Source organism: Eubalaena glacialis, chromosome 14, assembly GCF_028564815.1.
Source record: "Eubalaena glacialis isolate mEubGla1 chromosome 14, mEubGla1.1.hap2.+ XY, whole genome shotgun sequence".
In the NCBI taxonomy this organism is placed as follows: domain Eukaryota; kingdom Metazoa; phylum Chordata; class Mammalia; order Artiodactyla; family Balaenidae; genus Eubalaena; species Eubalaena glacialis.
In genome coordinates, this window is record NC_083729.1 from 83,923,832 (window position 1) to 83,949,771 (window position 25,940).

Consider the following 25,940-nt stretch of genomic DNA (forward strand, 5'->3'; position numbering starts at 1 on the left):
TTCAATAATTTTTCAGCCCTGTAATAAAGAAGAAGGCGAGGAGTCTAGTGAAGAAGGCAGTGAAGAAGATGTAGAGATAGGGGATGAAACGGCAGAAGGAACAGAAGTTAAACAAAGGTAAAAAGGCGTGAGGGGACATCAAAGTAGGTTTAGGAAACTTTTTATTTGTTTATTTTTACTATTATAAGTAATTCAAGAATTTCTTGAAATGGAAATAGCTTATAGTTTGGGAGCAGGGCTTTTCATATTACTGTTTGCTTAAGATCATTACAACTTTAACTTGGTGATTATTTTTAGCACGTGATATTATGCTTAGTTTCAGGTAGACTCTTTTAGGTTTTCAGAAGTTACAATTATATACTTTGTTCTTTGATTAATGAAATTCCCTAATTGAGTGAATAGGCATAACCTTTCTGTGCACTCACCTAGCTACCCTTTCTCCCTAGAACCGATTCTCATTGGAGTGCTGTCCGAAAAGCCATCTCAGAGGTTGGTATCTCCTGTCTTATTAATGATGTCTCGTTTTGTTACCTAATAGCTCTGATAAGAGTTCGGATTCAAAACAGGATGGAAACTTTAAATGAAAGCATTGGATCTTAAGCAGGATACAGAGCATGGAATGCACAGTGCATTGAAACATATTTCTGGTTTAGTAAGCCTATGCCTATGAGGGCTTGGAAATGTCTCTCATTGATTCTGCTTGAATTTTCTATCATTTGGGTAAAGACAGTTGTTAAATTTTGTTAATATTAAAAAATTCCAAAAAGCTCAAAAAAGTAAGAAACTTGGGACTTCCCTGATGGTCTCGTGGTTGAGACTCCGCACTTCCAATGTAGGGGGCATGGGTTTGATCCCTGGTCGGGGAACTAAGACATGCCACGGGGCGCAACCAAAAAAAAAGAAAAAGTAAGAAACTATCAATAATCCTATCATTTAAAAAGTTGCATAACAAAATGAAAATCCACTCCTTCCATAAGTAATTGTCACTACCCATTTAGTAAATATATTCTTTCTGCCTTTTTTACCCTGCTTATCACTTACATGGACATGCACGTGTGTGCATGCGTGTGTGTGTGTGGTGTGTGTGTGTATGCGTGTGTGTGTGTGTATGTACATATAGTGTACAAAAAAGCCATTAATTCTTCAGTGCATATCAGTTTACGATATCAACTCATCTGTGACATGGCAGTACTTTGTGGAGGAGGACAGGCCATTTTGAGGGGGGCCGTGCAGGAAGCAGCAGATCTGGAGCACAGAGCTCAGCCCCCTGGACACTGCATGGGGCTTAGGTCCTCAGGAAAGGCCAGGATTCAGCAATGGCGTCTTCTCGGGAATTGGGGGTTAAATTGCTATATTCTTCCGCTAACGTCTGTACGTTTGTATTTCTCTTTCGGGGGTTGTAGTTGCTATAGTGATAAAGAGAGAGTATCCTAGAGGTGAGGAAACATGAATGAAACCAAGCAAATTTTTGTTTTACTCTCTTCAGCAGATAAACACCGTCGACGTATTGACCACGATGGGAGCTATTCCTGCCGGGTTCAGGCCTTCCACCCTCTTCCAGCTTCTGGAGGAAGGTAACGGGTGTCCATCAGCCACCACAGACTTTTAGTTAAGTGGTCACATTTACATCTAATTTTTCTGGCACAGCCAAAGCAAGTCATTGAAAAAGATGTAACATCTCACATCTCTCGGACACTCATCTTTTCCTTCATCTTGCCTGTGAAGGAGGAAGGAGCCCTGATCCTATCAGAGGCCAAGCCCCCTTCCTTTATTTCAAAAACACGACTCTTTGATCAACCCTTTCCTGTATCTTCAGCCTGCTCTCCCCTGCCCCACTGGCGGATTCCCTCATCAGTAGTCCTAGCAAACCTAAAACCTCCCACCTTTACGGACCAGCTCCCCGCAACCCTGTCCCATTCTGGATGAAGCCTCCCTTTCTGTGCTTTTCCTCACAGTGAGACTTTTCCAAAGAGTTTTCCCTATTTGCTGTTTCCGTTTCCTTATTCATTCTTGGATTGCCCTGTACTTGGCAACATTTGTTCATAAGCTCATTTTAAAGAGGAATAATGTTGTGGGGAGGCTCCGCTGTATACCCTGAGCTGCTGAGTCATCTGTGGAGGGGCTGCTTTGAGGCTTCTCTGTTGGGAAGCTCTTCTCAGCCCTCCCTGAACACCCAGCTCCTTCTCATGCTTTGTTTTATTTTTGTTTTTTATTATAAATCTCTTTTTATTTATTTATTCATCTATTTATTATTATTATTATTTTGGGCTGTGCTGCTCGGCTTGCGGGATCTTAGTTCCCCGACCAGGGATCAAACCTGGGCCCTCGTGGAGCCCTAACCACTGAACCGCCAGGGAATTCCCCGCTTCTCATGCTTTGGGTCTCAGGGTACATTCCCAGAGACACCTTCCATGTAGGCCCTCCTACTCCCATTCACTTGAGCACCCTTTATAAGTCTAAGTCAGCTTATCATTCTTTTGTCTTTTGTCTACTTATTTTTTGTAACTGTTTCCCCCACTAAAGTGTAAGCTAATGAGGGCAGGGACCATACTTCTCTGAGTCACATTTATGTTTCCAGCTCCCAGCATAGCACCTGGCAGAGTAGGAACTCAAAAATGAGTTCTTGGGTGAGTAAATGATTTTGTAATAAGTATTCTTCATGACATAAGTATGGAAGAACAGTATTAAAATGCTTTCGTGTTAAGAAGTAAAATTAATGATTATATACTTTTTCTAAAATATCTAAAAAGTGTTCACAGATTTTCTGCGTTTTACAAAAATATTTGAATGGATCATCTTCATCATGGGGCATGTTACTGGCCTAAAAGTCTTTAAGATCTTTCCTAAAGCCACTTTAAGATCAGCTCTCATGTGCTTCTATCCTTACGTTTCCTGCTGTTGTTCTTATCTCTGTTGGTACGTCTGTCTTAGGAAGCAAGTTTCTAGTAAACAGCTTGGCATTTTCGACGTCTGTTTCCTAAGTTTGTACCATAACATCATGAATTTGGGGTTTTGAATTTCATTCGTTCTTTGTAAGAAAATAAAGGAACAATTATTTTTGCAGGGAATCAATTTCGAGCAAGTTACTTCTTACAACCAGCGCTCACTACTTCACAGCTGGCCTTCAGAGATCTAATGTGGGATGCTAAAACGGGCTCTGTAAGTATAGTTACTGTCAGTAAAATTATAAATTTTCCAGATTTTGTCATGGTTGCAAATATACAGGTAACGTAAATTGATTAATGCATTATAAAAAAACAAAAAAAATTGTCTCTGTATTGTAATTTTGAAACACTTAGTGACAGTTTCATAGCTGAGACAAAACTTGGGTCTGTTACCTTGACTTTATCTTGTTTCTCTTCTCCATTGCTCTCTTCTCCCGTTGTTACATAGGAAATAATACTAGTTATCAATCTTAATCATTCTTTGCCTCAATTTTTTCATCTGTAAAAATAGTAATAATACTTCCAACATAGGGTTATTATGAGAATTGCATTGAATGTGTGAAGGGCTTAGAACAGTGCCTGACACATGACGATAACTTAGTAAATGTTAGCCGGTATCATTATTATTAGTGGTAGTAGTAATATTATTTCAATTAAATAGGAATGAGGAACTTGGCAGTACTTCCTGATGATATTTTGTGGGGAGCTTGGAGTGAAGGATTACTGGTCTCCCCCTTATTTGGAGTAGGAAATGCTCTTGACATTTAATTCTCCCCTTCTCCTTAGAAGATATAAACTGCATTTGAGCCCCTCACTCCCCTTCCTGTTTACCTTCTGCTTTTTCTCCCTTGCTCCCCCAGAGCCTCAGGGAAGAATAAGAGAACCCAGTGTGGTCAGGTGTTGTGGGGAGGGGTGGGGCAGAATTTTCGTGCTCTTTTTCTTCTCAACCAGAGCAGTACCTGGAATCTTTTTAGCATTAAACATCTCCTATTGCAAGTTTACAAATATGTTATATTTGGTGTGTGTAGTATACTAGTACTGAATAAATAGCATTTAATTTTGTGAACTTGTACCCAGAGAGCTCAATTGTCAGCTCTCATTTCTTAAATTGAAAAGGTGACAAACTGTTAAACCTTGTCTGATTTTTCTCAGTGATATGTTATTTAAATGGAAAGGCCCAGGACCATAAAGCAGAATGTTAAGAATTGAAGATGTTCTTAAATTAAAAAAAACTAGAATGCCAGTTTTTTTAATTGACATTCTGAATTATCTTGTGAAGTAGAACTGAATAACTACATCCAATGGTCAGTGCGTTCTCTCTGTCAAAACATCTACATAAGAAGCCAGGAAACAATGTAGATAAATGCTTGGAATTGAAACAAGGAGGAGCTAGCTGGATAATATTAACGCCAGGTGTCACTGGTCACTATGCTGTGGTGACCTTCTACGCGGACCTGCCTTGTGTAAGAAGGAGCTGTAAGAACGAACCCGGAATACAGTTGATTCCATGGTCAGGTCGTTCTTTTTCCCTGATTGTACTGATTGTTCTTTTCATCACAATTTTTGTATAGTTAACAAAAAAATGCAAAATTTTAGAAAAGATTTATTTATTATTTATTTATTTTTGACTGTGTCAGGTCTTAGTTGCGGCACGTGGGAGGTTCGTTGCGGCACTCGGGCCTCTCTCTAGTTGTGGCTTGCGGGTTTTCTCTTCTCTAGTTGTGGCATGCGGGGTCCAAAGCGCGTGGGCTCTGTAGTTTGTGGCCCGCGGGCTCACTTGTTGAGGCATGCAAGCTCAGTAGTTGTGGCGCGCGGGCTTAGTTGCCCTGCGGCATGTGGGATCTTAGTTCCCTGACCGGGGATCAAACCCACGTCCCCTGCGTTGTAAGGTGGATTCTTTACCGGTGGACCACCAGGGAAGCCCCAAAAGCAAATATTTTAAATATAAATATTTATGAAAACTTTAACTGAAGTTTTGGGTTAAATTAAACAGACTATTGAAACTTTTCTTGTGTGTGTATGTTGTGTGCAAAATTTATTCTTTTGTTCTTTTTCATTCTATATGCATTTTCTTAAGCATTTACAAAAGGTGCTTTGAAAATGAATTTGTCTTATAAGTCATAAAAGTAAACCTTCCTCATAACTAATTTTTCTCTCAGATTAGGTCAAGACCAAGTCGTGTTTCCTTGATTCTGACCCTCTGGAGCTGTAAGATGATTCCTCTTCCAGGAGTGAGCATCCAGGTTCTGAGCAGACACGTGCGCTTCTGTCTGTTTGACGGCAATAAGGTGAGCTTGCTGAGGAGTTAAACCGGTTCCCACCGTACATTAATGCCACATATTAACCGCGTACTGCACAGGGTCTGTCTGTCTCTTTCTCCCTCTCAACCTCTCTCTCTCTCTCTGTGCGTGTGTATATAAGTATCTATATAAAATAATGTGTGGTAGAGTGCAAACTACATGTGTTCTGACGACACAGACTTAACTCCTGGCTCTTTCAGTTGCTAAGTGTGTGATATTTATACATCACAGTTAACTTCTCTGAGCCTTAGATTTTTCACTTACAAAAAGGTACTGATGCCTATCTTCTAGTATTGTATACTGTTCAGGTTTGAAGTTTAGAATATTGCATTTCTGACAGGTGTACACACCTGTGTAACCAACATCCCAGTCAACATATGGAGCGTTACCATCACCTGACAGAGTTGCCTTGTGTCCTTTTCCATTCTGTTCCTCCCTGATTCCTAAGAGAATATTTTTTACCCAGTACCAAAAAATTTGAATAACTCTTAATTAATTGATTTATGAGATACAGATGAAACAGTGCATAGATGGAACTTTATGACTTTAATTGCATACACTAGACAAGAAGAAAGATTTTTAAATCAGTGATCTAAGCTCGAACTCAAGAGCCTAGAAAAGGAAGAGTGAGTCAATCCCAAAGGAAGTAGAATGGAGGAAATAATAAAGAGCAGAAATTAATGAAATAGAAAACAAGAGAAAATCAGAAAAGACAAAGTTTATTCTTTGAAAAGATTAATAAAATTGAGAGATGCCTAGTAAGACTGATCAAGAAATTTTTTTTAAATTAATTAATTTATTTATTTATTTTTGGCTGTGTTGGGTCTTCGTTTCTGTGTGAGGGCTTTCTCCAGTTGCGGCGAGTGGGGGCCACTCTTCATCGCGGTGCGCGGGCCTCTTTTGTTGCGGAGCACAAGCTCCAGACGCGCAGGCTCAGTAGTTGTGGCTCACGGGCCTAGTTGCTCCACAGCATGTGGGATCTTCCCAGACCAGGGCTCGAACCCGTGTCCCCTGCATTGGCAGGCAGATTCTCAACCACTGCGCCACCAGGGAAGCCCCAAGAAATTTTTAAAGAGAGAAAGAAAGAAAACAAATGATTATTGCCGAAACTCTGCCTCTGTTCACCGGTGCCAAATAGAAACACGGAAACAGAGTTTTGGGTGAAGTAGAAAGAGTAGCTTTTATTGCTTTGCCAGGCAAAGGGGGCCACAGTAGGCTAATGCCCTCAAAACTGTGTGTTCCACCCTGGAGCGGGTAGTGAAGAGTGTCATAGTGCTCAAGGAGCAGAGCATGATCGGCTCATGGACATTCTTTTGATTGGTTGGTGGTGAGGTAATTGGGAGCCAGCATCATCAACCTTCTGGTTCTACCAGTCTGGGGTCTGCGTGCTCATGGGCAGCATACAGTTAAGTTCTCCCACCTGGAGGGGGTTTCAGTATCTGCAAACCAGCTCACAGGACACGACTCAGAATATTATCTACAGCCCTTGAGGAAGAACTAAAGGTCCTTGACTTTGTTTAATGGCTAAAGTATTATTATTTTGTCTTGCTTGACTGTTTTCCTTTCTGCATTTTTTCACTTCTCTGATTAAATTTATTCTTTGACTAAAGTTTTTCTACAGACAAAAGGCAGGCAGAGGACAGGGGTGGGGTCTTCTCTGGGAAGACCTCGTAGGGTCCTGCTCGGTTACATGATCACCATCTGACATGAAAATGGAGACCTCAGTACAGATCCTGCACACATTAAAGGGATAAGAAGGGGATATTGTAAACAACTTTATGGCAGTAAATTTGATAACATCAATAAACAGGTAAATTCTTTGAAAACCATAACTTAATGAAACTGACACAAGAAGAAATAGAACAATTTGAATGACCCCTGTTAAAGAAATTGAAACAGTAATTAAAAATCTTCCAATAAAGAAAACTCCAGACCCAGATGGTTTCACTGGTGGATTCCTCCAAACATTTAAGGAAGAAATAATACCAATAGTACACAAACTTCCAAAGGATAGATAAAGAGGAAATGCTTCCCATCTCATTTCATGAGGCCAGGAAAAACATGATACCAAAATATGATGAGACATTGCAAAAAAGAAAAATTACAAGACCAGTATTCCTCATGAATATATAAACTAAAATCCTAAACAAAATATTAGCAAATTGAATCTAGCCATGTATAAAAAAGGACAATATATCATGACTAATTGGGGTTTATTCCAGGAATTCAAATGTACACACCTGTGTAACCAGTATTTAACATTTGAAAATAGATTATTGTAATTTGCCATATTAACAGAACTAAAGAAGAAAAATCACCTGATCATCTCAATAGATGCGGAAAAAGCAGTTGACAAATTTTAACACCCATTTATGATTTTAAAAAAGTTCTCACCAAACTATGAACAGAAGGGAACTTCAAACTGGTAAAGGGCAACAAGAGAAAACTAAAGCAAAGCTACTAGCATCATCATACTTAATGTGAAATATTGCACACTTTTCCCCTACAGTCAGGAACAATTCAAGGATATCCAAGAAATAAAAAGATAACTCAGGTTTTTTTAATTGACAAAAGACTTGAACAGGCACTTAAAGAAAGAAAATATGGGGACTTCCCTGGTGGCGCAGTGGTTAAGAATCCGCCTGCCAATGCAGGGGACACGGGTTCAATCCCTGGTCCAGGAAGATCCCACATGCCTCGGAGCAGCTAAGCCCGTGTGCCACAACTACTGCGCCTGCGCTCTAGAGCCCGTGAGCCACAGCTACTGAGCCTGCATGCCACAACTACTGAAGCCCGCGTGCCTAGAGCCCGTGCTCTGCAACAAGAGAAGCCACCGCAATGAGAAGCCCGCACACCGCAATAAAGAGTAGCTCCTGCTCGGCGTAACTAGAGAAAGCCCACGCACAGCAACAAAGACCCAGTGCAGCCAAAAATTAATTAATTAATTAATTTAAAGAAAAAGTATAGTACAAATGTTTAAAAAAAAAAAAAAGAAAGAAAATATGACAAACCAATGGGCCTATAAATAGGTACACAACATATAATAAGTCATCCAGGAAATGCAAATTAAAACCAGAATGAGAGAGAGCCAACCATAGGCTCTGCTTAAGAAACCACCTTAAACATAATAATATAGGCAGGTTAGAAGTAGAAGGATGGAAAAAGATACACCATTCAAAACATATTAATATCAGACAAAGTATACTTCAGAAGAAGGAAAATTACCGGGAATAAAGTGGTACATTACATGATAAAATGGACAATTCACCAAGAAGATGTAACAATCCTAAATGTGTATACACCTAACATCAGAGCTTCAAAATACATGCAGTAAAAATGGATAGAACTGAAAGGAGAAATGGGCAAAGCCACAGTCATAATTGGAGACTTTAATACTTCTCTCTACAGTACTGTAGAACAAGTAGACAGAAAATTAGTGAGAATATAAGAGAACAGAATAACACCGTGAACAAACTGGATCTAATTAACATTTGTACAACAGTTCACCCCCAAATAGGAAAGTACGCATTCTTTTTAGTGCATATGGAACATTCAGCAAAATAGATGGTCCTGAGCAGATTTAGAAGAATTGAAATCATACAGTGTATGGTCTTTGATCACATGTGATTGAATTAGAAATCAGAAACAGAAAGATAACTGGAAAAATCCTTAAATACTTGGAAATTAAACAACAGATTTCTCAAGAATCAATGGGTTAAAAGAAAATTTCAAGGGAAATTAGGAAATATTTTGAACTGAGCAAAAAAATGAAAATGCAGCATAGTATTTGTGGGATGTTAGTGAAAGCATTGCTTAGAGGGAAATTTGTAGCACCAGAAGAGAATTCTCAATTCCATAGTCCACCTCCTGAGGGGGTGATGCTTGCCTTGAGATCTGAGGGGTGAACAGGCCGTAAGGAGGTGAAGAGAAAAGGGGACAAGGAGAGTGTGTACCTGGCTAAAGGAGCAGCACAGGCCAGGGCCTTGGCAGGAAAGGATTTGGGAAGGGGAGCCAGGGGGCTGAGTGGGGGGAGCAAGAGGAAGTGTAGGATGGGATGAAGCAGGAGATACAGCGTAAGACATTGTAAGCCATGATGTAGGGAGTTTCGTCTTTACCCTAAAAGCGGGGAAAGTCATTGGAGGTGGGACATGACTTAGACAAACGTTTGGGGATGATTTCTGGCTCCTCTCTGGAGATGGATTGAAGGGGGGCGGGGGTCAGAGGGATCTGAGTAGACCACTTGGGGGCTATGTCACAGTGTGGTGGTCAAAGGGCAGCAAGTGTCGCCTCAAGAAAACGAAATCTGGAGCCATTTTGCCTGGAATTAACCCTGGCTCCGCCAGCTGGGTGTGAGACGCTGACCAAATGACTCGACCTTGCTCTCTGTCTCATGTGCATCCCTTAGGGTCGATGTGAGGACTAAATGAGTTAATGTAAGTAAAGCACTTAGACCAATACATGGAACATCATAAGTTGACCAGATGAGAGATGACGATGGTAACTTAGATTAGGGAAGTGGAGATGAACGCTGTGGCCGGAGGGATATTTAGGAGGCAAAACCCAACACAGTTTGGTTGGTGGTGGGTTGGATGTGGCAGGTGAGGGAGAGTGGGATGCCAAGCATGACGCTAGGTCTTTGACTTCCACATCGGGGTGGATGGTGGTGACATGCAGTGAGATAGAGAACACTGATAGATATCTTTCCTTCTGTTGAGTGTACTTCTAACTCGCAGCATGAGGAAGGCACCTTTCTTTCATCTGAACTGGGGGTAAATAAATGAACTTGTGTTACTGTAAGGGTCTTTCCTTCCTTCTACATGCTCTGCACAAGATCACTGCCAAAAACGAGCCAGTAGGTGTCGCCCGTGACCAAGAAAAGATGAATTGCCTTCTTTTTCCCAGATCTGGTTCCACACTTTTTGCTGTACCTCTCGCTATTCTCACACATGACAACATAAAACAAAGATTAGAATTTTATTTTGAATAATATATCAAAATAGTAGAAGTTATTTTATATAAAAATAATAGAAGTTAGTTTATGGAACAAATTTATGCCAAATTTTCCAAATTGAGGAGTTAGAGAACATATTTAATAGTTACACACTCATGCTATTTACTTAAGAATACTTCTTTAATAAGCCTAAGCCAAGTTACAAATAAAAAGCATTATTACTAAAACTAGTTAATGAGACACTACTTCCAATAATGACTGAGTAAGCTCCTCTCCGAATAACTTGCCCAGTGATGAGAACTGTAAATTCTGGGTAATATCTGAAAAGCAACTCCCTCAGGGCTCTGAAAAGCATCCCAAAGCAGGCAGGTCCTGGAGGGGCATCTTTAACTCTTGAGTCTGCTGTTTTATTTTTTCTCTTTGTTCCCTCTTTTTCATTCCTCTGTTTTATTTTTTTCTGTCTTCCTATGTGTTACCTGAACATTTTTTAGAACTCCATTCTGAATTGTCTGCCGTGTTGTTGAGTGGATCTCTTTGTATAGCTTTTGGTATGACTTTATACCTACATAACTTCCCATAGTTGGCTTGTGTCAACATTCCAGTTGAAGTGACATGTAGAAACCTTACCTCCCTTTAAACCTCTTTACCCTCCCTGCTTTCTAATTGTCTTAAATATCTCCTCTACATACACTGAGAACCACATCATACAGTGTTATAATTTTCCTTCAACCATCAAGCATAATTTAGAAAACTTAAGAGAAACCTCTCATATTTACCCTTGGTTTTACTCTTTCCATTGTTCTTCCTTCCTTCCCGATATTCAGAGATTTCTTCTTTTATCATGTTTTTTTCTATTTAGAGAACTTCCTTTAACCATTCTTTAAGGGTAGGTCTGCAGGCTACAAATTCTCTTAATTTTTCTTTATCTGAGAATGCCTGTTTCCCCTTTATTCCTGAAGGATATTTTCACTAGCTATACAGTTCTAGGTTGGCAATTCTTTTCTTTAAGCACTCAAAAAATATTGTTCCATTTCCTTCTGGCCTCTGTCTGATGAGAATTGGGTTTTCCCTATGAGTGAATCTAGGTGGTGTTTTTCTCTCACTGCTTTCAAGATATTGTGTTTCGTTTTTAGAAGTTTATGTACTTTGTCATGGATTTCTTGGGTTTAACCTGTTTAGGATTTTCTCAGCTTTTTAAACTGTAGGTTTATGTCTTTTGCCAAATTTGGGGATTTTTCAGCCATTATTTTCTCAAATACTTTTCCAGCTCCAAACTCCCCTCTCCTCTGGGACTCTGATGACATGAATGTTAGTTAGATCTTTTGTTATAATCCCACAGGTTCCTGAGGCTCTGATCATTTTTTCCCATCTATTCTATCTCACTTGTTCAGACTGCATAGTTTCTGTTTTCCTATCTTCAAGTTCACTGATTCTTTTCTCTTCTATTCTGTGGTTGAGTCTATTCAGTGACTTGTGTAGGTATGTGTGTGTGTCTGTTTTTAATCTTGGTTATTGTATTTTTCAGTTCTAGAATTTCCATTAGGGTCTCCTTTATCTTTCATTTTTTTGTTGAGACTTCCTTATTTCTTTCTTGAGACTTTGTATTTCTTTCTATGTTTTAAATTTCTTTTAAGCATCTCCATAGTTGTTTATTGAAACATTTTTAGATGGCTGCTTTAAAATGCTTGTCAAATAATTCCAATATCTGTGTCATCTCAGTATTGGTATCTTTTGATACCAATCTCATTCAAGTTGAGATTTTCCTGGTACTTGGTATAATGAATGATTTTTTTCTTTTCTTTTATTGTATCCTGGACATTTTGAGTGTGGGGAGTCTCTGGATCTTAATAAGTTTAACTTCTATTTTAGCAGGCCTCTGACACCATTACTGCCAGGTGAGAATGGAAGTCCAGATTCCCCACTTGGCCTCTGCCCACACCCCTGGGGGATAGGTGTGCCTCCTTACTTTTGGGCCCTAATGGAAGTTCAGGCTCCTCTCTAGGCCTCCAGAGACAGCACTCACTGTGTCATTCCTCAGGACCTATGACCCCTAGTCAGCCCACTTTCCTGTCTCCATTATGGACATTACAAGAAGATAAAAAATAAGGTTTCTGAATTTCATTGTGTTAAATTTTCCATCAAAAACAGAACTGTGAACAAATGATGAACTCTAGCTAATGATATGCATGCTAATGTATTTAGAGAAAAGTTTACTTATGTCTGCAGGTTTGCAGTGTATCAAAAAATTAGGTGAATTGATGGATGGACAGAAGGTATATGTGATAAAGCAAGTATAGTAAAATATTGATGGCAGAATCTAGGTGATAAGCTTATGGGTGTTCACTATAAGTTTCTTTTAACTTGTCTGGTATATTTGACACATTTCATAATTAACCACCATTGTATGTTTCATCCTTAAAAATTGATTGAAAACCCTTAAGAACTCAGTAAGAAATAATACATCAACTAATTGTATTAGTTTTGCCAATAATAAAAGAAATAGAAAACAAGTGTAAATCTCACATTTAGACTCTTATCTTAGAACGTTACAATCTTCCAATTTGTTTATTCTTTTCCTTTTACATGTATTTTATACCACAATCTGACTTTTACTGGAATTAGCAATATTTGTTAAATTAGTAACTATTTCAAAGACATAGAAACATGCAGAAAAGAACATAACAGCTACCCATGGCCTTGCCACTTAGTTCTGTTGAAGCCTCTCAGTTTGCAATATGTAAATGTTTAGCCTACCTACTTAGCTGTAGATTATTCTCATAAATCTAAAATCACTCTGTATTTCTTTCTCCTAACACACCAAAGATACTAACATGCTTTAGCTACCTCCTGCCCCATCTTGTCATCGTTGCCCAGAAGTTTTTTGGGTTTTTTTTTAATGCAAACAAATCTGTTTTTTTAAAAACAATAAATATGTAATTGCGTATAGTGACATATTTTGTTAATATCTATGCTCCGGGTTGTTTCTTGTATTGTTAGTATTTGATTTCTTCGTGTGTCCTTAGAAGCACATTTTATGCAGAAGATATTTTACCCTTCCCTCCCCAGCCAAGCCCCACCAATCTAATGGTGTTGTGGTTGCTACCAGCAATACTACCCCCACCTCCAAACTCCAGTCCAGAACCAGATTTTACAGTGGAGTTTAGCGTTCTTGATCTAAGGTGATGTCAGGGACATCACCGATTCATTAAAAGGTTCACTTGTTTACTTGGCTCTGATCCTGGTGTCATGGCTCCATCTTTGTCCTCCTGCCTGCTTAGGCTCTTTACTTCCTATGAGGAGGAAGGTTGGCCACCATCTTTCTTCCACCCTACTGGCTTCAAGCAATAAGGCTGTCTCTGTTCCTCTGTCATGTGTTGAGTACCATTAGCCTCTGTAACATACAAATCCGGCTCCTTGTCACCACATCCTGCTCTAGACTCAGAGCCCAGGAGACCCCCAGTTTTAGTCTCACCCTATTCTTTGTTTTGCTCTTCTGTTTATGGGCCATTGAAATATTCATCTCACTTTTGAGTCCTCCTCTGTCTTTTTAAGTGTCACTGCTTTATGTTTGGAGCAGAGCAGCTGTGTTGAAGCATAAATTCATCTTGAGCAGAAGTCCTTATGCATTCTTTTGTTTGTTTGTTTTTAAAATATTTATTTATTTGGCTGCACCGGGTCTTAGTTGCGGCACATGGGATCTTCGTTGCAGCACGCGGGATGTTTTAGTTGCAGCATGCGGAATATTTAGTTGTGGCATGCGGGATCTAGTTCCCTGACAAGGGACGGAACCCGGGCCCACTGCTTTGGGAGCACGGAGTCTTAACTGCTGGACCACCTGGGAAGTCCCCCTTATGCATTCTTTTTTTTTTTTTTAAATACATTTCTCTTTTTTTAAAAATTAATTTATTTTTGGCTGTGTTGGGTCTTTGTTGCTGTGCGTGGGCTTTCTTTTTAGTTGCGGTGAGCGGGGGCCACTCTTCATTGCCGTGCGTGGGCCTCTCATTGCGGTGGCCTCTCTCGTCTTGGAGCACCGGCTCTAGGTGCACGGGCTCTAGAGCGCAGGCTCAATAGTTGTGGCGCACGGGCTTAGTTGCTCCGCGGCATGTGGGATCCTCCTGAACCAGGGCTGGAACCCGTGTCCCCTGCATTGGCAGGCGGATTCCCAACCAATGCGCCACCAGGGAAGCCGGACCCCCCCCCCCTTATGCATTCTTGATACAGTTTGCTAAGTGGAAAAATCTCTAAAATTTTGAATCCTTGATTATTTCATCCTTATGCTCTGAGCTAGTCATTCACCCTCTCTCAAGGCAGTTTTCTCAAATGTATAATGAGATGTTTGGACTAAGTCCTTTTTAGCTCTCAGAGTCAGTAAGTCAAGAAAGATGTAAAATTATCAAGCAGAAGAAGTTATTCCTCAGTCAAAATCAGCATTCTCCAAGTTGAGAAGGTAAAAGCAGAGATAGTATGAGATCTCAATTTCAATGATTGCAAAGGACTTCTTAGATATTAGAAGTGGGGAACACTTCTTGAAAAACCAAGAAGGACCTTAGAATAAATAAAATGCAGTCTTAGATTAGACACCAGATAGTAATCAAAAGGAGTTTGTACTCCAAGAGCCCAGTCTGAGAATATATATCATTTTAGAAAGGGTTTTAATAAATTCATTTATATTAGTTGTGGAAGGAAATGGAGACTTTCTCTGTGGAAAACAACTTAGCTGTCCATAAGATCTTCCAAGTTGCCTACCAATAGCGACACAGAGGGCAGTGAATTGAATTTGACCTCATAGGACATGTTCAGGATGATTTCTAATTATTTTTAAAGCTTAGTTTTAGAAATGCTATACTAAAATATTTTTATCTAAAATAAAAATTGTATATTATCTATTCTTCTGGAAAATGTCAGTTTTGGCCATAACTTTATAGAATTTGAACTCTTTCTTTTTTTTTTTTTTTACAGTTTTTGCTCCTTTTGTATTCTATTGATTTGTGTATATTATAGGACTAACTTCTTGCAATAGCATTTTATAAGAGATTAAATTCCAGGAAAAATATACTTTATGGGCCTAGGGATCTTGAAGAAAACTGTAACCGTGTATCTGAGCTGGTAGCAGTGTCTGTCTTGATGGCAGGGTAATAGATTGCACATAAAATGCTCTTGTGGGTCATATTTCTTAAAAGGTCGTTCATACCTAAAATTTCTCTGAATTTTCTGGGTAATCTATCTCATATATTAAGTATTTCACTTAATACAATTGATCACTAGTGCAAAGATCTGAGTCTGAATTCATTTATCAGTTCTTTCGTTGTGTTATAAGTGCTGTAACACTTGTTTTTTTGTTAATCGTTTTAAATGTTATGTATGTATAATACTTGATGTAAAAAGAAAAAAGAATTACAGAATTACACAAAGTAAGAAATAAAATATCCCTCTCTCCCTCTGCCCAACTGTTAACTGTTTGGGACTTGGACGTGGTAACGTTTCAAAGAGCTTTCTGCAATATGATTTCAAATGGGAAAATCTCATTTCAGGTTCTAAGCAACATTCATACAGTCAGGGCCACATGGCAACCTAAGAAACCCAAAACATGGACCTTTTCTCCCCAGGTAAGTAATCAGCTTACTTGTGAATGGAAGTAAGCAGAATGGAATGAAACATGAACTTTTTTTACCTGATAAGTATTATATGATTAATTTCTAAGGCAAGATTGTCAAAGTGTATTCCTGAAATAATGTATTTGTATTTAACACAGAATATATGGGGCCAGATTTGAATCTTTAGATTAATGTTCTTTGAGGACTTTGATAGCAATTACTCATGTTTCTGACTCACTAAAGCTATAATGCCTATGAATCATCTCATTCAATGGATCACAAGGTTTAATTCTAGAAAATTCCCTCTGATGAAAAATGAAAACAGAAAGAGAAAACTTAGGAAATGTTTTTCAAAAATGCAATCTCCAACTGTGCTCCTGAGAGCTGTGCTTTCTTCAGATAAAATCAAGGGTGACGCCTAGGGAACTGGTCATTACACCCAGGGACTGTCAAGGCTGGGACAAACAAAGGCTGGAATGAGGTTAAGTGGCTTGAAACCACCGAGTCAGTGCCACATAGATGCCAGTGGAGACAAAGATATCTTTATGTTCTTTTAATAATGTTAATTTTCTATAGTTCTATTTACTTTACTTTTTTTCTACCTCCAGATTTTCATTACTTCCCTCCCACAGCTAACTCCCTTATGTCACTGCCCCTGAGAACCCTTCATTAACCTTCCCCTATTGCATCAGAAGATCTTACAGCAAGATAGAGGTTCACTGAGAGGACACAGCATGTGGAGGAGGCCCGGCCACCTCGCCTGTGGGCTGTGTGTCCACACTTGTCTACCACACGACTCCTACAAGTCCAGTTTGATCTTCTAAGCATCCTACTGCTTACATTTAAAAAAAATTGTAACAGTATAATTGTTCTACTCTTTTTTTTTTTTTTTTAATTTCCTTTTTTTTTTTTTTTTTTTATGTTTTGGCTGCCCCGCGCGGAGTGTGGGATCTTAGTTCCCTGACCAGGGGTCGAACCCGTGCCCTCTGCAGTGGAAGGGCGGAGTCTTAACCACTGGACCACCAGGGAAGTCTGCCTACTGCTTCCATTTTGACACAGTACTTCACAGTTCTGATAGTGTGTCTCTGTGCATGTGACGTGGTTAGGGTAGAATTTTCCAAGGTTTTCCTGGATATAAAGATGAACTGTTTGGAGGGATAAATAATATGCATATGTTGCTTTGTTGAATGAAATTAAGCATCCTTAGGTGTGAGGCATTCTTCCTGGGTACTGTGGGAGCTTACACGTTAGTAGAGAAGACACATAAACACATATAACACCAATATCCTCTATTTATGAAGCTCTGACCACGTGCCAGGCACTGTGGTGGGCCGTTATGTGCATTTTCTCATTCAATCCTTAGAGTCGCTCTAAGGAGTGGGTGCTGTTGATAACCGTCACATGGGCAGAATGTAATGTCACACAGGCAGCACTTGGGGATCCAAATGCTGTGGAAGCACAGAGGAGGGTGAAATTAATTCTAGTCCTTAGGCTCAGGGAAGTTTTTATAGAAGAGAAACTAAACTTTGAAGGATGGGTAGGATTTTATAGGCAAGGGAGAGGGATGTAGTTGTCCAGGGAGGGCGAATGGCAAAGGCAGAAGGGAAGGAAAGGAAAATTTCCAAGGCATGCCTGAGGAAAGTTGAGCAAGTGTGTGTGCAGTCTACAATTTGAGTTCTGTTTCCAAAGGACAGCGGTTAATATAAATATAAATATCTTATCAGGGAATTTCCTGGTGGTCCAGTGGTTAGGACTCCGCACCTCCACTGCAAGGGGCACGGGTTCTATCCCTGGTCGGGGAACTAGGATCCCGCATGCCGCGTGGCACAGCCCCCCGCCAAAAAAATCTTATCATAGATCAAACTATTTTTGTGATACCTCTGGAGACCTTGGTACAGTGCTTGTTTCACATTAGCCTCTGCTCTAAGCATAGAGTAAGTGAACGTAAAGGTAGTTTTCTTCAACACAAAAATTACATTTTAAAATTTCAAATCATTGGTATCGATGAGTCCAATCCATCTGCTTTTTGTTTCCTTTAAAAGACCTTTATTATGATGCAGCGGCATAAACTATTTATAGATGAATAGAGCTGAACCTTCCCTCCATTTTTAAAAAATTTATTTTATTGAAATGTAGTTGATTTACAATGTTGTGTTAACGTCTGCTGTACAGCAAAGTGATTCAGTTACACATATATATACATTCTTTTTCATATTCTTTTCCATTATGGTTTATGACAGGATATTGAATATAGTTCCCTGTGCTATCAGTAGGACCTCATTGTTTATCCTCCAACCATTTTTCATGTTTATTAGTAATTTTCGTTTTTGGTATCATTTCAGGTTACTGGCATCTTGCCCTGCTTGCTTGATGGTGACTGTTTCATCAGGTCCAATTCTTCTTCTCCAGATCTTGGAATATTATTTGAACTTGGAATTTCTTATATTCGCAATGTATGTCAGTTGAAAGATAAAGCTTTCTAAGGTGTCAGTTACAGGGGAAGTCTTCCCTTATGTCTGTCTTTAGTAAAATAATTGAGGTTTTTATGTGTAATAGAATTTTAATCTCTTGAGGAATGAGAGTGACAGTGATTCTAATTTTTTTATGATGCTGCTTTTCCAGTAGTGTTTAAAATAAGTGTACTCGTTTACATTTATAGCTTGAGCGAACTCCCGTGCTTTTAAAGAATGAAGATTGGAAAAACATGAGACCTTGCAGAAAGTGATAAAAGATGCTCAGCGGCTTTGCAGCGCAGTGCTTTAGCTCTGTCCTGGAGGGTCAGAGTGCCCCTAACCTTGTAAATGAGGGTTCTAATGAAGGGACCTGGCAGAGGGGTAATTTTTATAAAGGGAACACCAGAAACTTGGATTAATTTACATCATATAGACTATTGAATCAGTGGGTGTGGGTCTGTGGTAATAATTATATATTTCCATATATTCCAGTAATAGCTTGATAGGTGTAGTATGTGTGCTTGGCCTCGTGATAACCCAGAGAGCCAATTTTTATTACGTTAATGGTGTAATACCGTCCTTTCATTTCTTTAAGGCAGATTCATCCGTCTGCTGCAGGTGGGTAGGACAGGAGCAGGTCCCCCAGGTGAACCCCAGACGCCTCTGACAATTGACAGTGGGGTTAAGTTCTGAGCGGGTGGACCCTTGAATGCTTTAAGCGGCTCATTCCATTTCTTACTGAGACAGAGCCTCCTACTCTCATGTAGTATTGAGGTGATCTGGAATCATCCCACAGCATATTTATGTCACTCAAGAAGCAATAGTGGGCTTCCCTGGTGGCGCAGTGGTTGAGAATCTGCCTGCTAATGCAGGGGACACGGATTCAAGCCCTGGTCTGGGAAGATCCCACATGCCACAGAGCAGCTAGGCCCGTGAGCCACAACTACTGAGCCTGCGCGTCTGGAGCCTGTGCTCCGCAACAAGAGAGGCCGCGATAGTGAGAGGCCCGCGCACCGCGATGAAGAGTGGCCCCCGCTTGCCGCAACTGGAGAAAGCCCTCGCAGAGAAACGAAGACCCAACACAGCTATAAATAAAATAAATAAATAAATAAATAAAAACAAAACAAAAACTGCTACAGTCTAAAAAAAAAAAAAAAAAAAAGAAGAAGAAGCAATAGTAACAGTTGTCATATCAGCTTTAGGGGTTTTTCAGGAGCAATTTAACGAGAGAAGATTTTCACTTTACATCCTGCCTTTACCATCTGGCCTGCAAGTCAAATGGGACTCCACTGGGTTTCACTTTGTTTTCTTGTGAAGAACTTTTTAGTGCTAAAGGCAAATACTAGTTTTATTCCTTTTAGAAGAACTTGGTATGTGCTTATAGATTTGACTGATTCAGACATTAAGTTTCATACACTTTTTTATTTTCTAGTCAACTGGTGAAAGAGGAGAATTAAGTTGTGGCTGGGTGTTTCTTAAACTTTTTGATGCCAGTGGAATTCCTATTCCAGCAAAGTAAGTTGGCTTATGTATTCCTTCCAAATGGGTAATTTTGTGGAAATTCATTTTTTAGAATCTAGGTACCTCAGGTTTCCAGAGTGTATTATTAACGTTTCAGTAACTTGTGTGGAGAGGGCTTTTAATGTTGATTTTAATGTTCTTTTAGGTAGTATATGAAAACAGCACACATGATCTCATCCTAGCGGGGAAGAAATGACACATGTAGCAAAGGTATTTTAAAAGATATTTGCACCGGTTGTCTGCTGAGAATATTCTTTAAGTGATTTCCTGTGGTATTAGTACATTTCACAGTGCTGAAATAGAGCCTCATTCTCGCCAAAGAGTGAGAAAGCTGAGTCTGGGGTCCCCGGGTCCTCTGTGACTCTGCCTTTCTTCCGTAGGTGGTACATGGAAATTGTAGCGGCAGCCACTGTAAACAAATTTAAAATTTAAGACCACAAACAAACATTTGTAATGCATTTGCAATATATACATAACAGTCACAAGATTATTATCCCTAATACAAAAAGAGCTTTCAAAAATTAAGAAGAGGACAATCCAAATTTGAAAATGGGTACACACACACAAATCTAAGTCTGGAAGATCAGAAACCCACAGAAGAGATACAGATGGGCAGTCACTAGGATGATGATTGAGATCCCAGATTTGGAATGGTAAAATTCAGCGCTGTAGCCTGGGCTCTGTCCGTGTAGCTGTAAGCAGGTTGTCTGCAAGCCTCAAGTTCCCCCATCTTTAAAATGGGATCATAATAGTTCCCAAGCCCAAAGGTTTAATTCAGATAATGCTCCCCTCTTCCATCTTTGCTGATACCGCAGGGGTGGGCATGACCTCCTTACCACAGGACAGAGGTAAAAGCCCTCCTCTGATGTTACCCCAGTGGGAGGGGGAGGGGCACTCTATCACACCCAGCCTCCCCAGCCACTGCCTGTAGATGTAGAGGCCCAGGCTCCTTGTGGGTTTTTTTTTGTTTTTGTGCTTTTATTTTTTGTCTTTAATACTGTTCAGGGTTTTTCGCTGTGCTTAGTGGGAGGGAAAAGTGTGTTTATCCAATCCTTCTTAAAGTGAAGTCATAGCTATTTTTTTAAATGAGGTGGAGGCCTATGTATTGATACAGAAACATCTCCAATGTGTATTATTATATGAAAACGGCAAGTTGCAGAATCGTGTGTGTGCTGACTCCACTTCTGTTCACAAAGAGCTGTGTTCGTGTGCGTGTGTGTAAACCGTTCCCCGAGGTTGTCTCTGGGGAGCAGAACTGGGGAGGTGGTGCCACAGGATTAAGGAGGCCTCTTACCTTCTGCTTCCACACTTACGGAGTACGCAACTTTAAACGTGTGTCAGTTTAAGATTTACTGTTTAAATGTAGGTGTTTGTTTCCATTTGTATAGAAACAGATAGGACAAGGGGCTACCAAACTAGGGGGGAAAGAAGGGGAGAGGGATTTTTCATTTTTTGTTTATCATTTCTGTGCCATTTGAACTTTTTACAACAATCTACATGTTACTTTTATATTTTAAAAATAGTATGAATTCATAATAGCTTTATTTCCAATGATGATTTGAAACATTTGAAAAATGCATTTAAATAACGCGAGTCATTAAAGTCAAAAGACCTTAATGACATCAATTAATCTTTCTCATTTTTATGTAGAAAAATGTATTTTCTATGGTTGTAGTTAAGAAAGAGACTTTATTTACTGAGATGATAACCCCATGGAGGTATCAACAACCTTCATTCTCATTTACCAATGAGGCATAAATAAAATGTCTGTGAATGCGTCTGTGCTAAAAAATGTTCCACTACTGACTCTACTGTTTCACAATGTCCATAACATGTATCCATCATGGTATATTTTTCTTTTGTAGAACTTATGAACTCTTCTTGAATGGAGGCACCCCCTATGAAAAAGGTGTTGAAGTGGACCCTTCAGTATCCAGAAGAGGTACCACTCTTCTGTGTTGCTTTCTTTCCTTTCCTTAAAGGTTAAACAAGCAGAAGATGCATTGGAGAAGATACCTATAGTCTAATAAGCATAACACTTTTCACCTGAATTCACATTTTTTAAAATATGTCGTTTGATATTAAAATCTTAATCATTTTTATCTAAGTGCTTATTATCTTGGTAGCATATCTGAGACTCTAACGTAGGAAATTAGGATGCATGAGGACCCTGTATTGGTTCCTTTTCATTGAACACGGGGCCACAGAATTAATAGAATAGGCCAATTCAGTGATTGCCTATTGCTAGGTCAAAGGGTGTAGACATTTGAAATTGTGGTATACATGCCAGGTTGCCCTCCAGAAATACTGAGCATCTTTTAATGTGTTCATTGACCAGGCACTGTGCTAGATAAAGGGAAAATGGAGAGTAAGGCAGATATGGCCCTTGCCTCTTGGAGCTCAGAGCCTGATGGGTTTGAAACTCCCCTCTTGCTCCTCAGACATCCCCCTCCTTGTTTCGTGATTTAGGACACACAGCACTGCTGCCGCCCCAGCAATACCAGTCCCACCTTCTTGGAACAGGAAGGAGCTGGGATCTGGGATGCAGCTGGTTCTACTTGGAGTCAGACGTGCTTTTTAAACTCCTGTTTTCTTTGTCATCTGGCAGCAGTGATGCTGTCACGGTATCTGATGTAGTGACAGCTCCAGGGGTGGGCCGGTTGGGTACGTTCTGAAGGTCCTTAGGGCACATCATACTTCATCAGTTCATTTAGGGCGTATGGGCGACTCCTGCCTCTCATACAATTCAGCCCCACTGGTGCTGAAAAAAACTGTCTTATTTTTATATGTAAAAAATTATATAAAATACTCTATTTTATTATATTCACTGCCTAAGCACTTAAAGTTTTGAGATGTATTTTTTATTTTTTGAAAGCACATGGTAGTGTTTTCCATCAGATGATGACAGTGAGAAGGCAACCTCAACTTCTAGTAAAACTGAGATCTTTGAACAGAAGATCAAGGAGCACGCTAAGGTTGGTACCTGCTGTTACCTGTCTGGTGAACTTGGGCCCATTCGGCGTTTGTGGACCATCTCTGCTTCTGGCTTCTCCACATGCTTGGTCACCTTTTGTTAGTTATTTTTTTTCCTCACTAATTCTTCTGCCAAGGATCAGTAGGGAAATGGAATAATAATACATTTCAGATGAGCTTATTCTTCTGTTTACCAGTTAGCACAAATGATAGATGTGGTCAGAAATAGTATAGAAACTTTTGAGTCAACGGGATTATCATCCACAGTCCTACCCTTAGGGAACTTTGGGGAACTTTTTTTAATGTCAAGTTTGTTGAGGTATAATTTACACGCAGTAAAATTTGCCCTTTTTAGTTTAAGTTCTTTGCATTTTGACAAGTATATATAGTCATATAACTACCACACAGTCAAGATAGAGAATTTTTCCATCACTATAAACAGTGAACTGATGCCCCTTTGTAATCAGCTCTCCAGCTCTGGTCTCGGGCAACTGCTCCTCTGTTTTCTTTCCCAACAGTTTTGCCTTTTCCAGAATGTCCTACAAATGGACTCACACAATACATAGCCTTTTGAGTCTGGCTTCTTTCATCTAGCGTAACGCAGTTGAGATACACCCATGCTGTTGCATGTGCTAGTGGTTTTTTCCTTTTTGTTCTAACTAGTATTCCATTTGGTGGATATACCATAATGTGTTTATTTTTTCACTAGTTGACAGATACTTGGGTTGTTTCTGGGTTTGGGCAATTATGAATAAAGCTGCTCTATATATTTGCGTAAGAGTTTTTTTGTGTGTGTGGGCATGTCTTCCTTTCTCGTGGGTATAAATATCTAGGAGTGGGATTACTGGATCATCTGGTGTTTGTTTAACTTTATAAGAAACTGCCAAACTGTTTTCCAATATGACTAGGCCATTTTATACTCTCTCCAGCAACATATGAGAGTTCCAATTACTCTGTATTCTTGACAACATTTGATATGATCAATTTTTTTCTGTTTTGCCCATTTTCTTTATTTATTTTTGGCTGCATTGGGTCTTCGTTGCTGCACGCGGGCTTTCTCTAGTTGTGGCGAGCAGGGGCTACTCTTCGTTGCGGTGCACGGGCTTCTCCTTGCGGTGGCTTCTCTTGTTGCAGAGCACGGGCTCTAGGCGCGCGGGCTTCAGTAGTTGTAGCACTTGGGCTCAGTAGTTGTGGCACACGGGCTTCAGTAGTTGTGGCTCGCGAGCTTAGTTGCTTCACGGCATGTGGGATCTTCCCGGACCAGGGATCAAACCTGTGTCCCCTGCATTGGCAGGCAGATTCTTAACCACTGTGCCACCAGGGAAGTCCTTGCCCATTTTAATAAATGATTAGCGGTAGCTGTTGGTGGTTTTAATTTGCATTTTCTTCCAGGAGATCTTGCACTGGTGGAATCCCAGGTCGATCCATTTCTAACTCAGTAACCTCTTGGACAAGTCATTTACCATCTTTCTCAGGGTCTCAAGGTCTACGTCTTTAAAATGGACATAATAATAATATTAACCCCATCAAGCTCTAAAGAGGTTTAAGGAAAAGAAAATATATAAAACACTTAGTTAGTATTTATAGTACATGGCACACAGTAACACACAATAAGTACCAGCTATAATTATTACTATTATTATTATCATATGTCTAGATAAATGTAAATATAATGACAGGTGGCTGGCACTGTCATCAAATTTGTTCAGATGAGGATGTGCTATGTAGCTGGTAAGATCAGGGGGATTCAAAAGAAGCTTTGAAGGTTTGGAAGAGGTGCCATGTGATGATGTGGAGCTGTGGCGAGCACACGGTGGACAGAAGGGGCAGAGGGAGTGTGGCTCGGGAACAGAGACTGATGCAGTTGACTGGTCCCACCGTGACCTGCTCTCTGCTCGCGGATTATCAGGAAGCAGGGAACCTTGGCCCACCTCTGTGAATGGTTGCTTTTCTCATTCTAGATCATGCTCCCAGTTTAAATATCCCTTGTTCTTATCTCTAGGACCGAAATGTGTATTATAATTATAGTGTTAACAGTTAAATCTTTCAATAACCATTAATTATGTGTTCATGGGTAGTATTCATTCTCTTGGCTTTTTTTTTTTTCCTGGATGTTCATAGAGCCTATAAATTCCCTTTTTTTGGCCAATCTTTCCTTGGACAGTTTTTATTTTTCAAGATTAAAAAAAGAAGCACAGTAGCAGTCTTTGTAGAAGAAAAGCTAGAATCCTGTTTGGCCTCATTCTTCCTACTTCTTCAGCCTCCCGCTACCCCTCTTGTTGATAAGCTTTCGAGAGTCCGAAGCACTCCCAAGCGTGTCTGTCAGGTACAGCTCTTAATAGTGTTTCTTTGGCCCCAAATATCAGTTTGCAGATACGCTTTACAATCTAGAGATCAAATCTGACTTGGGTGTGCGGCGGTCAGATGGGCGGGCCCATTCTCCCAAAGCAATGAATGTTCTTCTGTATGCTGGGTTCTCAAAGAAGGGTCCCAGGTCCTCATCCCCTGACCTCAGGAACTGAGCCCTTGTTGGTTACAGCATACAGTAGGCACCCGAAAAATGTTTGTGAAATAATTTCCAAGTAGAGCTCTTCCTGCTGGTGTAAAAGTGGTCGGGAGATCTGCTCTGTCTTCTGCAGTCCCTGGCCTCACCCACCTCGTCTTGGTGGGCGCTCCTGTCTCCTCCCAGAGCCCCGAGAGAGACCTGAGCACCGTCTTGAAATTGCCACTCCACTTTGCCTGATTCAGAAATGCGCTCTGCTCTCCTGGTAGTGTCAAGCGTGGGCCTTGGGCCCGCCGGCCTCAGGCAGGCTCTCCCAGAGGCAGGCCGTGGGCACGGTGAAGCCAGAGGCCTTGGGCCCTACTGCCGGGCCATGGGCTGGGGTGCGAGGGCTGTGCTGTGGGTCCAGGATGAGCGGCTGGGATCAGGCCTGTGCACCCTGGAGGTGGAGCCTGAGGCGGGGCTGCCCCTTCTCAGTCTCCTCTCCCTGACCTGCCACCTGCAGTGAGTGGGGAAAGAAGGCAGATGATGCTACCAACAGCCCTCCTCCTTCTCTCCTCCAAAGCCCATCCCGCCTCTGTCCCCACTCTCCCTTGCTTAAGAACTTCATCTTTTGGGATTTCCCTGGTGGTCCAGTGGTTAAGACTCCACGCTTCAACGGCAGGGGGCACGAGTTCGATCCCTGGTTGGGGAACTAGGATCC

At 40.4% G+C, this 25,940-nt stretch overlaps 1 protein-coding gene across 2 annotated transcripts in view; it reads left to right on the forward strand.

Moving 5' to 3' along the window:
* NPHP1 (nephrocystin 1) overlaps positions 1 to 25,940 on the forward strand; it is a 60,035-nt gene that overhangs the window by 22,061 nt on the left and 12,034 nt on the right. The window contains exons 7-16 of one of the 2 annotated variants that reach the window (XM_061210939.1): positions 17 to 117; positions 447 to 489; positions 1,487 to 1,574; positions 3,065 to 3,159; positions 5,105 to 5,233; positions 15,728 to 15,802; positions 18,133 to 18,243; positions 19,676 to 19,758; positions 21,630 to 21,706; positions 22,640 to 22,739. In XM_061210939.1, the coding sequence (XP_061066922.1) occupies positions 17 to 117; positions 447 to 489; positions 1,487 to 1,574; positions 3,065 to 3,159; positions 5,105 to 5,233; positions 15,728 to 15,802; positions 18,133 to 18,243; positions 19,676 to 19,758; positions 21,630 to 21,706; positions 22,640 to 22,739 (902 nt within the window). The remainder of the gene's footprint in view (positions 1 to 16; positions 118 to 446; positions 490 to 1,486; positions 1,575 to 3,064; positions 3,160 to 5,104; positions 5,234 to 15,727; positions 15,803 to 18,132; positions 18,244 to 19,675; positions 19,759 to 21,629; positions 21,707 to 22,639; positions 22,740 to 25,940) is intronic. The other variant, XM_061210940.1, reaches the window with a different exon arrangement.